The sequence below is a fragment of the Anarhichas minor genome, unplaced genomic scaffold (assembly GCF_050575085.1).
Source record: "Anarhichas minor isolate MPS153535 unplaced genomic scaffold, ASM5057508v1 ptg000014l, whole genome shotgun sequence".
Taxonomy (NCBI): domain Eukaryota; kingdom Metazoa; phylum Chordata; class Actinopteri; order Perciformes; family Anarhichadidae; genus Anarhichas; species Anarhichas minor.
The window spans coordinates 13,562,842-13,576,017 of record NW_027466460.1 but is presented as its reverse complement, the minus strand read 5'-3'; the positions used below and the strand labels follow the sequence as shown (position 1 = coordinate 13,576,017).

General features: G+C 42.0%; 1 protein-coding gene across 1 annotated transcript; it reads right to left on the bottom strand.

Annotated features, from left to right (window-relative positions):
• Nucleotides 1–752: 752 nt before the first annotated feature.
• On the bottom strand, nt 753–12,930 carry LOC142949758 (3',5'-cyclic-AMP phosphodiesterase 4C-like). The gene is made up of 16 exons (XM_076091582.1): nt 12,799–12,930; nt 11,720–11,854; nt 10,970–11,097; nt 10,679–10,861; nt 10,518–10,560; nt 10,285–10,355; nt 9,369–9,531; nt 9,060–9,153; nt 8,808–8,965; nt 6,895–6,993; nt 6,625–6,789; nt 5,153–5,252; nt 4,865–5,019; nt 4,529–4,651; nt 4,249–4,431; nt 753–2,908 (listed from the first exon to the last, which is right to left on the bottom strand). The coding sequence occupies exons 1-16, from the start codon at nt 12,838–12,840 to the stop codon at nt 1,838–1,840; spliced, it is 2,913 nt and encodes a 970-aa protein (XP_075947697.1). The 5' UTR covers nt 12,841–12,930; the 3' UTR covers nt 753–1,837.
• Nucleotides 12,931–13,176: the final 246 nt, after the last annotated feature.

Below are 13,176 nucleotides of genomic sequence, written 5' to 3'. Positions count from 1 at the left end.
GTCATAGTATATTATCTATAAAAGTCATAGTATAATATTTATAAAAGTCATAGTATATTATCTATAAAAGTCATAGTATAATATTTATAAAAGTCATAGTATATTATCTATAAAAGTCATAGTATAATATTTATAAAAGTCATAGTATATTATCTATAAAAGTCATAGTATAATATTTATAAAAGTCATAGTATATTATCTATAAAAGTCATAGTATAATATTTATAAAAGTCATAGTATATTATCTATAAAAGTCATAGTATAATATTTATAAAAGTCATAGTATATTATCTATAAAAGTCATAGTATAGTATGTTGAAGAAAGTCATTCAATGTCACAGTATAGTAAGTCGTAAATATTCATAAAAATGTAATAGTATATTATGTCGAAAAAAGCGATAGTACAGTGTGTTGGAAGTTGTCAGAAAAAAGTCATTCATTGTCAGTTGACTTGACATACTATCGTGTAGCACAGTAAGTCATAAAAAGTCAAAAAAATGCCATAGTATTGTCTGTTGAAGTAAGTCATAAAAAAGTCATAAAAATGCAATAGTACAGTATGTTCCTCCACTATACTAAGTCTTTTTGAAATCGTATACTATTACTTTATTGCATTGTTTTTGACATACTCCACTATCACTGACTATTGGACATGCTATACTGACTTTGTCATGAAAGATCCTTTCCAGTGTTATTAGTATTATTCAGGGGAGAAAGATATCAGAGACCTGCAACTGGAAAAAATCCATCCGTCAACTTCATTGATCATATTTATTATATGACATCAGCAGATTAAAATACATGTTTATTATGTACACATATGAAACAGGGGTGTTAGATAAAGTGCCAAATTACATTTTTACAAAAACAAAAAAAAACAACAAAAGGGATTTGTGGAAGACCATCACACCCATGTACCCTGGTCCCACAGTGCATTGCTTAACGGACACGTAGCCTTGTTTGGAGGAAGGCTGAATTGCTCAGTGCTGGTCGTGGGTCAGTTTGGCACGATTCACCCGGGAATCAAACTCACAGTCTGATAGCGGTGAAACTGTCGTTACGGGATGAATACTGGGTGTGTTTTTTTAAAAAACATGAACAGACATCGACACATACGACAGGTCAGCCTTTTGAGTTGGACTGCAAATGTTTCCACCTTGACATAATGGTCCAGATATCATTCAGAACCCAGCATTTCTGCTTTAAGGTTAGTATGCGAGGAGGTTAAACTGTTCCTAGACCAGAGCCCAAAGTTGTTCTCAGCATCCTGTTCACAAGTGGAAAGTTTTTGTTGTAAATATAAGACGACAGACATTTTCCAGACTTTTTTTCTCTTTTCTGACAAACAGAGGAAGTTGACATTGTTTTAACAGTTGTTGGTCATTGTGTTCCTAATAAACAAGACAGTGAAAGAGAGATGATGGGTAGTAGTCCATGAGATCGCACTTAATTGCATGTATGCCTTTCAGTTTTTTTCAGGAGCTACAAAAGGTCGATAAAACAGTTTCCCCACTTTTATTATCCTCCGTTTTATTCCCTACGGCAGTGATGGATGTACAGATACTCTGTGATGAAGACGCAAAAGTCTTTCTATCACTACCAGTTGATTAAGACGCTGCAACAATCAGGAAGGCGTACGCTCCGGTGCTGTACTGTCCGTCTGGGAGCTGTCAAGTTTGTTTAAGACTTCTGCAGTTGAGCCTCCAGCTCTCCATCCTCCCCTATGACAGTCTTACTTATAACTGTCGAAGCCTTTCGGGCTCCAATTACGTACTTTAAAAAAATCTCTCGTTAACTTTTATTCACTGACCCTGTTAAGGTATGTTTTTACACCCAATTAACATTCCTCTTCCTCCTCCTCTCCAGCTTCATCCTCAACAGGCACCTCCTCCTCTTCTGCTTCTTCCGACTCTCCTTTCTCCTCTTCGATATCTTCCGTTTCTCCGACCTCCTCCTCAGCTTTGTCCTCCATTTCTGCTTCCTCCTCCACTTTCTCCTCTGTCTCACCTTCCTCTTGTTCTAAGTTTTCCTCAGTCTTTGTTGCCGCCTCCTCTTCTTCTTCCTCCTCCATCCTTCCCTCCTCTTTTTCCTCCACTTCTGCCTCATTTTCGAATTCCTCTTCTACCTTTTCCAAAGTTTCCTCACCTTCACCTTCCTCAGTCTTTGTTGCCTCCTCTTCTCCTTCTTCTTCTTCTTCCTCCTCCTCCATCCTTCCCTCCACTTCTGCCTCCTCATTTTCAAATTCCTCTTCTGCCTTTTCCAAAGTTTCCTCACCTTCACCTTCCTCAGTCTGCACCTCCTCATTTTCTGCAGCATCCTTGCCTTCCAATTCTTCTTCCTGCTCTTGATCTCCTTCCTGATGTTGCTCATTCTCTTCCTCCTCTTCTTTAGTCTCCTCTTCCTCCTCTGCATTGTTCACTTCATCTGTCTTTCCTTCGCAGTCTTCTTCTACTTCCTCTGCATGTTCCTCCTCCTCTACGTTCTCCTTCTCCTCTTCTTCTTCTTCTTCTTCGCCCTCTCTTTCTCCAGTATCCTCCTCTTCCTCCTCCTCCTCATCATCTTGGAGTCCATTGTGTTCGCTGTTGTGATTCTCCTCGTCTTCGTTCTCAGTTTCTACATCGTCCTGCGTACGGTCTGCACCCGCGTCATCACAGGCGCTCATCCTGCCGTTGCTCCTCAGGTGTATGTGGTTGTGGTTGTTGTGCTCCAGGTCCTCCAGGCTGAGTTCGAACTGGAAGCGGTCATGCTGCAGGTGTCTGTCCGGGGGAGGTGATGGGGACTGGGGCATGGTGTTCAGATACCACTCCCTGTTCTCCTCCAGCGTGTCCAGCAGCTCCTGGGCGTCTGGGTGCACCAGGTCAGCCCACGTCTCCCACAGCGGGTGGACGATGTAGTCGATGAAACCCACCTGAAAAAAAATAAATAAATAATCACCCCTGACACCATGATAACAAGTAGTGTTAAAGAAACAATTAGACATTTAGGGGAATACGCTGGATTGCTTTCTTGCCCAGAGTTTGATGAGAAGACTGATACCATTCTCATGTGTGTGTGGTAAATATAAAAGGTACAGCCCGCACCCAGTTAGCTTAGCATAACTACTGAAAACGGAGGAACAGCTAGCCGGGCTTTGTCCAAATGTGACAGAATCTGCCTACCAGCACATCCTAAACTCATACATTAACAGATTATATCTTTGTTCAATCCATTCAAGTTCAAATTGACAATGCTCCTGTAAAATTACAAATTGTAGTTTTTACACTTGGGTTTTTGTATTTTCTATTTCAGATATTGTTGATAGTGTTGTAATTTTATTTGGTTGTTTATTCTGTACACATAACATCTATTATCTATTATCTATCATCTATTTTTTTTCTCGGGTCCAATGACAGAGGATATTGTACTTTGTGCACACTGTAAAGCCCCCCGAGGCAAACTTGTGACTTGTGATAACGGGCTATACAAATAAAATTGAATTGAATTAAAAATATCGAAATTAACTTTGGGCAGAGCCGCCAAGAAAGCCGTTAATGTTTATTTCCAAACATCTATCGTACAGACATCGGAATGGTATCAATCTTCTCATTTAACTCTTGGCAAGAAAGCAAATAAGCTATTACCGGAAGTTTGACAGAGAAAAATGTCACTGTTTAACATCATGGAGACCAGAAGAGGCATATGACTGAAGCTGCTGCCAGCTGGATGTTGACACAGTTGTGATACATGCATCCAAAATACAATAACAAAAGCTTTAATGATTGCCAGAATTTATCTTAAGTTGTTCCAGGCTTCATTACTGGGCCAGACTTATGAAAAAGAATGTTTTTCATGTTTGGGGGGGGGGGGGGGGAATCAAAGTCTAGCTCAACAAACCCACGTCCGCCTCTTTCTCTTGCCACAATGCAAAACAAGAATCTTTGAATTAATTGTAATTATTTTGGTGATTCATTGACTTATATTCTAGACTTTTCAGTCATCAGGTGAATTCTGATCCAATATTTTGGTTTATGACCATCAGTCTCAGCTCTACTTTAATTGAATTACATGCTTTGACGTATACTTGACATACTATACTATAACTATCCACGGAGTGAAACTTGTGTTTGTCAATGACACAAACAATGGTCTCAAAAAATGACCGTTCGCACTTCTAACAGTCTTCGACAATAAACTGAAGGGTTCAAGCTTCAAACACAGTTTCAATCAGTCAATTTGGAAAGTGGATGGTAGAGCGGGATTGAGCGTTACCTGGCTCTTCTCCACGGAGGCGGTGTGTTTGTCACACATGGCACTGATCTCCATCCCTTTCTCTCGCTCCTTGTCACCCTGTCGGAAGAACTCCTCCATGATCCTCTCCGTCCACTGTCTGTATATAGGCAGCGTCTTGGTGGGGTTGCTCAGGTCTGCACAGTGCACCATGTTCCTCAGCACCTAAACACGCACATCGCACAGTGTAGATAACAATTTATTCACACGGTTCAGTCGATTCTTGAGTCTGCGTGAGCAGCCATACCGGCGAGAAAGTTACCTGTATCCGTTCTGTGTAGTTGTCCAGGAGCAGCACGCCGGAGCTGGTCACCTTCTTGGTCTCCACCATGGTCTTCAGATCAGCCAGGAGGGTCATGTGTTTGGACATGTCTGTGGCCAACACCTGCAGACAGAGACAGTAAGAAAAAACTAGAAAAGAAGCACACAGGTCCAAACTAATCTCTGTCCTTATCTGTCAAATGAAACCAAAAACCAAGGATGAGTGATGTGATGCGAGATTGGTTTCAGGGACGAGGATAGTCATTTAAAAGGGGGTACTGCCACACAAAGAGCACTTATTTGAAATGATTCTGAGATCCTTAGAAAACGTCCTGACCATATCGATGACGAGCTTGCGAAGGCTCTGACGTTGTCGCTTGGTGAGGTTCTGGAAGATGTCACAGTGTTCCTGGTGCAGAAGCTTGAAGCCCACAGCGAGGTGGTGGTTCTCCAAAACAGACTCATCGTTATACATGAGGGCCAGCTCAGAGTCTGGGCACAGTGAAGAGAGAGAGAGAGATTATACCTTTTGTCTCTGTCTCTGTGTGTGTGTGTGTGTGTGTGTGTGTGTGTGTGTGTGTGTGTGTGTGTGTGTGTGTGTGTGTGTGTGTGTGTGTGCACTCACTAGTGTTGATGAGGAACTGATTGGAAACCCCGGGGTGGTCTACATCGTGGATCGCTGCAGCGAACAGAGCAGCGAGGATCTCCAGGTCGGTGAAGACGGCCTGAAAGGAACAAGAAGTCAGAGAAACCGAGATATTCTCATCCTTTATTTTAAGTTGTTATCCAAAGAAAATATGTTAATTTGTCCGTTTATTTAGTCAGTAAAATCTTGATTTCAAAAATGTAATTTGCAATGCAATCACTTTGTAGTTGAATCCTGCTTTCTAAGAGGGACTTCATCTTTTTTTCATAAAGGACTTCCTTTATTCGTCACAAGAGGACTTAAATTACTGTGGTTGTTCGCTTGTTGACAGCAAATCCAGATGAAATTTGGTTAAAACCAATTTCATAGTTTTTGGGGTGAAAAACAGCCCTCAAACACAAAGGAGTACAACTTGAATTGAAGGTGTTTGCAAAGGCTGGCCTTGTGTTCCATGCTTGTGTTACGACTGGATACGGCTCTAAAATCAGTCAAAGAGACGTAACAGAGTAATGAACATTTTTATATTATAATGGCTGTAATACTGTCACATGCTCTTTGATAACATGAGTACAGCTTGCAAAATATAAAATATTTAATATATATAATTTTTTAATACATAAAATCGTTTTAATTATTATCATCTCTACACATTGCACATCTTCTCTATAGTTTATACTTTGAGCTTTTGCACATTCCTGCGCTAATTTTACTAGCCTTTAACAAGGTCACAAAAACTTAATATTTTCATCTGAAACATTGTTGAAATTAGACAATTTTTTGTCAGAATTATACTGAAATGCTGTTACACGCTTATTGCTTAGATTATTGCAACTCTCTTTTTATTGATCTCCCAAAAAAGTATTTCAGAAAATCACTGTTACATTCAGAACGCCTTCATATATCAGCGACTGCCTTTCATTTTGAGCAGGACATGTGCTATACAAATAAAGTTATTATTATTATAAATTAGATTCAATTAGATTTAGCTTAGTCCATGAAGGAATGCCACAAGTACTGACCCAAGTTTCTCTAGTTGTATGTGCTGTCTGATATCTCTTCACCATAACATGTAACTGGGAGGTTGTGGGTTTTTCCAGTTTTATTAACTTTAAAAAGGTTGCGATATTGCAATTGACAATATCTTAATTGAACCCGATAGCTCAAAGCTCAAGCTTTGACAGACATTATGTTTAAATGAACAAATTATTGTTGTACTGTTGTTTTTAAACATTTATCGCTCAGCATCAGGAAAGGTTAGGTTCTAATAGTTTTCCAGCCTTGGTTTAATAATAGAGTTCTGTTGTGCTGCATTTAGATGTTTTCTAAGAAAGAAATGTGTATTCGTCAAACCAAACAGAAAAATGAAAACTTTTCCATGACTCAACCCAGCGGGTAGATCTGTATGACCAGTATGTGTGTGTGTGTGTGTGTGTGTGTGTGTGTCAACATACATCAAGAGCAGGTGTGGACAGGAGGACGTGAATGGACTGGGTGACATCCGCAGCATGGAGGCTGTTGTGGTACGCTACATTTCCATGATAATGGTCCTCCAGGGTCATCACATAAGTGACAAAGGTGTCGACTGGGATACGAAACGTCTTCAACAGCTCTCGCTCCTGATGAGGGAGGACATGGAGCCACAACTTCACACATCATGTACATCCACAAACCCAGCACACACACACACAGAAAACACACACACACACACTCAGTTTGTTTACCTGGAAGATGGTGTACATGATGCAGCTTAGAGGCCTGTTGTTGGAGAATTCTGCTAATCTGAATACGTTGAAACTCCATTTGTCCAGATCCTCCAACTCCTGCTCAAACACCACACAGAGACAGACACAATGTTAGAAATGTCCTCTCTAAAACCCACAATTCCAGCACCTTCGTGTATTCCTTCAAGTATGAAGTACCCTTTAATAGATGGGATTCCGGCTTGTATGGGGTTGGGACAAGACTGATTGTTGTGCTCCTCGATAGATTAATCAAATTACCTAAATGAATAAACTGAGAAAGAGCAACAACAACAATCAATCATATATATACAGACATTAGACCAATTAGAGGTGAAACAATTAGTTTGATTGATTTGACAGAGAAAGAAAAACCCGTAAAAAAACACTGGTTCCAGCTTCTCAGATATAATATATACTGGATTTATTTTCTACTCCTCTGTGAGAGTAAACTGAACACCTTTGGGTTTCGGACTGTTTGTAGGACAAAACAATCCATCTGAATAACTCACCTTGGGATTTAATAGATTGGTTTGGCAGCTTTTCAATATTTTCTTTTGACATTTTATAGACCCAACAATTAATCAAGTAAATAGCTGTCAGAGAATTCAATGATGAAAACAATTGTGAGTCACAGTCCTAAATTACTTTGGGCAAACACTAGAAATGATTCAATACGTAAGGAAATATAATGATTTTATGTAGATTGTTTTTATGATTACATTTATTGTTAGTGAGGTAAAATGTATCATTATAAAACTTTAGATCTTGTGCCTTTTGAACAATGATCACACAGCAGACCTCCCTTTTGTCCCAACTTGATCCTTCAGTCTGTGTGTCAGCGTGTCCAGAGACACTATGAATATCTATAACCTCTTTGACTGACTGACTAGTCCAGTTCTTAATGATGATGACAGGCCACAAAACATTTTTCTGTCAGCCATGCTAAAGGTGTGGCTGTCTGAATGGATGTCAGTGGAATGCCATGGAATTTGGTACAGACTTTGATGTTCCCCTCAGGATGAATTCCCACTTTGGTGATTTAAAAACCAGGGTGAACCAGGGACAGTTTCCATCCTACTGTCTGTACTGGCTTTTCAAACAGTTGGTGCTACAGACCGGATGGAATTAACCAATGTTGGCACCAAGCACAAAATACACACAAAATAAATAACAAAAGAATTCCATCTTTATGCGATGCAGACATGGAGCGAACGTTTGAGTACTATGAGCACATCAACCCCGAAGTGGCTTAGTGTTCAGATGAAAGTCTTACAGCCTTAACACACTAAAGAAACATGCACGTCCCACAGAAAACCCTCACACTTCAATCTCAATGTGATACTAAAAGAGCCTCGGCCGTAAATCATTAAAAGAAGAAAAGTGCAGGAGACAAACTTCCTCCATACTCAACTAAGCCAAGATTGAAATAAAACTTTTCAAAGACGCAAATCTACGGAGCCCCCGGTCCTGAGAGATTTATTACATTACATTACATTACAGTCATTTAGCAGACGCTTTTATCCAAAGCGACTTCCAATAAGTGTATTCAACATCGGTTTTCGAGAGAACAACTAGTCACCAGAAGTAATAAGTGCATGTCCTTTCCTCAAACAAGCATCTAAGAGCATAAACCAGAGCCAACGTACAGTGCAGAAACAAACGAATGCAATAAGTGCCACAAACTAATATAAAAACAATAAGTGCAATAAGCTAGCGCAGGCTGAGTTTTCAGCCTGCGCCGAAAGATGGGCAGATGGGCATTTATCTCGTGTGCACAAGATACAAAGAATAAATCTGTGTTCACAGTCCAAGTCTGAACATGGATTGATTTGTGAATCTTGTTTTGAAGTGAATCAGAGAAAAAAATGAAGAAAAAAAGAAGACAACGAGACCTTGGCGAGCTCGTCCTCGTGGTCCGTGTTGACACCGAAGCGAGGCATGGAGGAGCTGGAGAGGCTGGAGCTGTGAGACAGTTTCTTCACTCCGCTGATGTGACTCATAGATTTGTCTTTCAGGGTGGGAGACGGGATTTCCACGTCGTTCTGCTTGTCTACAGTTTGATGGAGAAACACGCACACAGATAGATTTATTGTTTTTATTTGGCAGAGGACGTGGACCAGAGAAGAGACTGTGGTCCCACTCACCCATGAAGGTGCTGGAGATGTATTCAGACACCTGGTTGCCTGAGCGACTCATCTCTGACAGGTGGGACAGCTCTCTGTTCAGCATCCTCTTGAACTGTGGCAGAATGAGAGCAAAACAGAGGTATGAGTCAATGAAGTGCTGGTTCTCTGAGTTTTAGGGATAACTAAGAGCTAATATCCAAAAGAAAAACGTCAAAGTCCATAAAAATGTGCTGTAGTTTCTATCTTCAACATATACTGTACGTTCACATGTGTATTAGCCTGCTGATATGTTGGTTGGACTGGTTGGTTCAGGGATGTTTTGCAAACCTTGTTGGAGGCCATTTCGCTGACAGAGCGGTGTGTCTGAATGGTCTCCAGCTGGTCCAGGCACCAGTCCAGCTCCTCCAGAGTGTCCAGGGCGAGCTGCTGGTACTCCTGGTCTGATAGAGACGCCCTGGGACTGATGCACACTCCAATCAGAGGAGACCTCCTGAGGACGCAACGGCTTAGTTTGACCTGACAGACACTGAGGTTATCAAGGCATTGTTTTGCAAGTCAGGTGCCAAGACAAGTCACAAGTCAAGTCACAAGTCAAGACTGACAAGTCACAAGTCAAGTCACAAGGCAAGTCACAAGTCAAGACAAGCGACAGCGACTGAACTGAACCATAAAAAAAGATCTTGGGATTCATTTGTCAAATGTCTGGGAATGGTTCGTGTTAACGTTAGTTGATTTTGTCAATTCGATTCTAAAGTCATCAAATTTGTGACTCGAGTCTAAACATCTGCTTATGCATGTTTTAGACTTTTCCTTTGTCCTGTGTGTATCTGTTGATCTGACGAGCTGCTAAGTACAATTTCGTAATAAAGCTGTATTGAATTGATTCTAACATTGGGAACTTAAATGATACAGCATGAAAGTTGTTCTCTCTCTCTCTCTCTCTCTCTCTCTCTCTCTCTCTCTCGCTCTCTATTAACAAAAGATCTGTACGATCTGGATGGCCTAATGCAGGATTTGGGTTTGGTGGTCACGTGCTAATAAAGTTAAGTACTGCATGACTACTGTTCCTAATTATTTAAAGATGTTGCTGTAGTCACAAAATGAGTGTATGAGTGTTACATGAGCGTGCTTATAATGACAAGTAGCTTTATTAATGTGTCATATACTGCAGTAAAGTAGATTGTTGTTCAGTCTGAACTGGTTACACAGATGGGACATTGCAGGACAATGAGTTGGTACTGACTGGACTGGTGTTGTGGAGACGTTGGCAAGAATGGTGAAGTTGCTCCGCACTGATCGCAGACTGGCCAATACCTAAATAATAATAGTAACAAATAATCATAGAAATATACATACCCTAATGGTTGCTTTTAGAAATGATGAATGCACACTCTGCTTTCAATTCGTCAACATGCTAATTTAACCATTTTTCAACCATCGTGAAACATTTTACACAATGATTTATCTATTACTCACTTGAGCAAAAGGTGTGACGATGAAGTCCTCTCCTGTGTGCTGCCTGAGAGAGAGTTCAAAATAAGAGCGGAAGCAGAGATGATTTTTCAACATATGACTACAACCACACACACCTATCCCTCTATTAACTCATTGTTTTTGTCTTTGTCCCTGAGGCTCACCCTTCGCTGGCGAGGGACGAGTTACGTGAGACCGTCTTGGGCGACATGTCGTAGTCCGAGTCTGAACGGTAGAGGAAGGACTCCCTTCTCTGACCCTGGGGAAAGGAGGTGTGCAGGGTGAGGCCTGGACTCTGAGAACCCAGAGGGGTGTGACCTGGTGACACGCCATTTTCTGCTTCGTAACTGCATCATGAGGAGAGGAGGAAAAGTGAGCATCTAGAAAAAAGCTTTGTGCGAGGAGTCAATCAAAGGTTTGTGTGAGTGTGTGTGTGTGTGTGTGTGTGTGTGTACCCGTCAGCGTCTGCTTGTGTGATGGAGATGCGTGGCGGGATGAGGAGGGGAAGGGTTGTTGGACGCGATACGTTGCTCAGGACCTCAGGTGAACGCGTGCGGTCTCGAGGGCGGAGCCAGCAGGGTACCTGTAGAGTTAGAAGGAATTTAATGTATTTTTACTGTCCTTCTGGGCAGCCATGATGTTTGCAGTCATTTAAGTGCAACAGAGATACAATTACCTTAATTAGTCAGATTGTTTTGGTCATTTGGGGCCGAAACAAGCAGACCAGGAGGAACATTTATTTAGAGTTGTGTTGTGTCAAATAAGTAATATTTTAGCTGTGTTTTGCTCTTTATCAACACCTGCGATAACTTTTTGACTGTTTAGGGGCTAAAGGCGCGACTATGTTCAACAGCTAGTTGCTAACTGTTGCTGTCTGTTAGCCCTCTGGTGCTCGGCAGTCAGTTTACAGTGGATTTTATCAGTAATGTTGCAGGACGTAAAAACCAAAACAATAAGCTGAGGAGTTCAGTTCGTCACTACGACCGACCCCATTCACATTACACACAGCTATTTCATCTATTGTTAATATATAAATATCACAGTAAACATCAAGTCTGCATAAAATGTTCTCATTATTATTGTTGCATAGTGATGCATTTTAAGCACAGCCTGATTTAGAAATACTGCATTTAATATAATGTTCACATGATGGAGGGGGGTTAATACTGGTCCCATGCAGGTTAATGCACCAATGCTTGGTTTACCTGGAGACTCGATGAGAGTCTTCTGCTCCTCCCTCTGCGTAGCTCAGCCCCAAGTGTGGCTCCGGACGTATAAGATCGACTGTAGCGCGACGACTCCGCCTTCTCCCCAGCACCTGCTATATCTGAGTCTTTACCCTGTGAGACAGAGGAGGGAGAGCAGGCGATGGAAGCAGAGAGACAACAAAAAAAAACAACAAACATAAATTCAGAGTCAGCAATAAAAATTAAAGTTGGTCCGTGCAGTTGTCATTTAAGAACATTCACCAAACCATGGTTACATATTCAAATACTGATGAGTGAAGAAACTATAAATCAGCAATGTATGTGTGTTTACATGCGTGTGACGGTGTGTGTGTGTGTGTGTCTGGGATAAGGCCTCTACAGACTGAGCTCTTGGAGGCTGATCTGCACTGCAGTACCGTAGCAACAAAACACTGGGGGAATGGTAGCAGTTGCTAGGCAACAGTGCCGTGTTGCTTGCATGCTGTGTTTGATGTCGTCCAGACCCAGATGTGGACAGATGCTCGCAATCACACACACACACACACACACACACACACACACACACACACACACACACACACACACACACACACACAGCACACACACAAACATACACAAAGGTATAGGCACTCGCTCCTCATCATAATCAATAAAAGAGCGCTTGAATATTTGCAGACGGTATTATGTCCTTCAGCCCCCCCCCCCCCCCCCCCCCCCCAAAAATAGCTGATTTCCATAGAGCCTTCATTTAGCTGGGGCTCATTTACATACAGGACTATGACGGACTGAGTGGTTCACACTATGTAAATGGGGGCGGGGGAGGACAAACTGTCCACTCTGACTTTTGAGTGCGTCCACAGACCTTGACAACAAGAACAAAGGGAGCCTTGGCTAGATGTGTGAAAGTCACAAGGTTCGTGTGTCATAGTAAGCGTTCAAGAAAACACACACACACACACACACGCGCACGCACTCACACAGTCCAGTGTGACCGGACTGCTCTGCCTTTTATCTACTCTCATTGGAACAAGAGACAAAGTTAGTTGATTTTCCGGAGCTTTGTTTGTTATTCTCACCTCTTCTCCAGTCACAGACAGCACACTGCGGCTCTTCTTCATCCTGATTGGCTCGTTCTGGGCCCCAGGGCGGAGCGTTCCGGAACCCAGGCAGCAGAGCAGGTGGAGAGCCAGGACCGGAGAGGTCAAAGGTCACTGCAAGGTCAAACCGGGGGGTCAGACCGGGTCACAACCGGCCCCCATCGGAGCTGACTCGGCCAGCCAACCACCTCGCTCGCGCTCTCTCCACACCTCCGTCTCCAGAGGGCTGAAACCAGGTGTCCAACCTGCCGTTAAATGCTAACGGTGCATTTAAATGCCCCTCAGAGATTCCAGGTTCAGTCTGAGGTGGACGGCCTTCGTTTTGATCTGTTGTCGTTGTTTATTTTCCCAAAAAGC

What these genes read in the sequence shown, in the direction of transcription:
- LOC142949758 (XM_076091582.1), bottom strand. Translation starts at nt 12,840, where the DNA reads ATGAAGAAGAGCCGCAGTGTGCTGTCTGTGACTGGAGAAGAG. An exon ending in TGTCTGTGACTGGAGAAGAG is followed by an intron (nt 11,855 to 12,798) that starts GTGAGAATAACA and finishes TCTGTCTCACAG; the next exon opens with GGTAAAGACTCAGATATAGC. An exon ending in TCAGTTCCTCATCAACACTA is followed by an intron (nt 5,020 to 5,152) that starts GTGAGTGCACAC and finishes CACTGTGCCCAG; the next exon opens with ACTCTGAGCTGGCCCTCATG.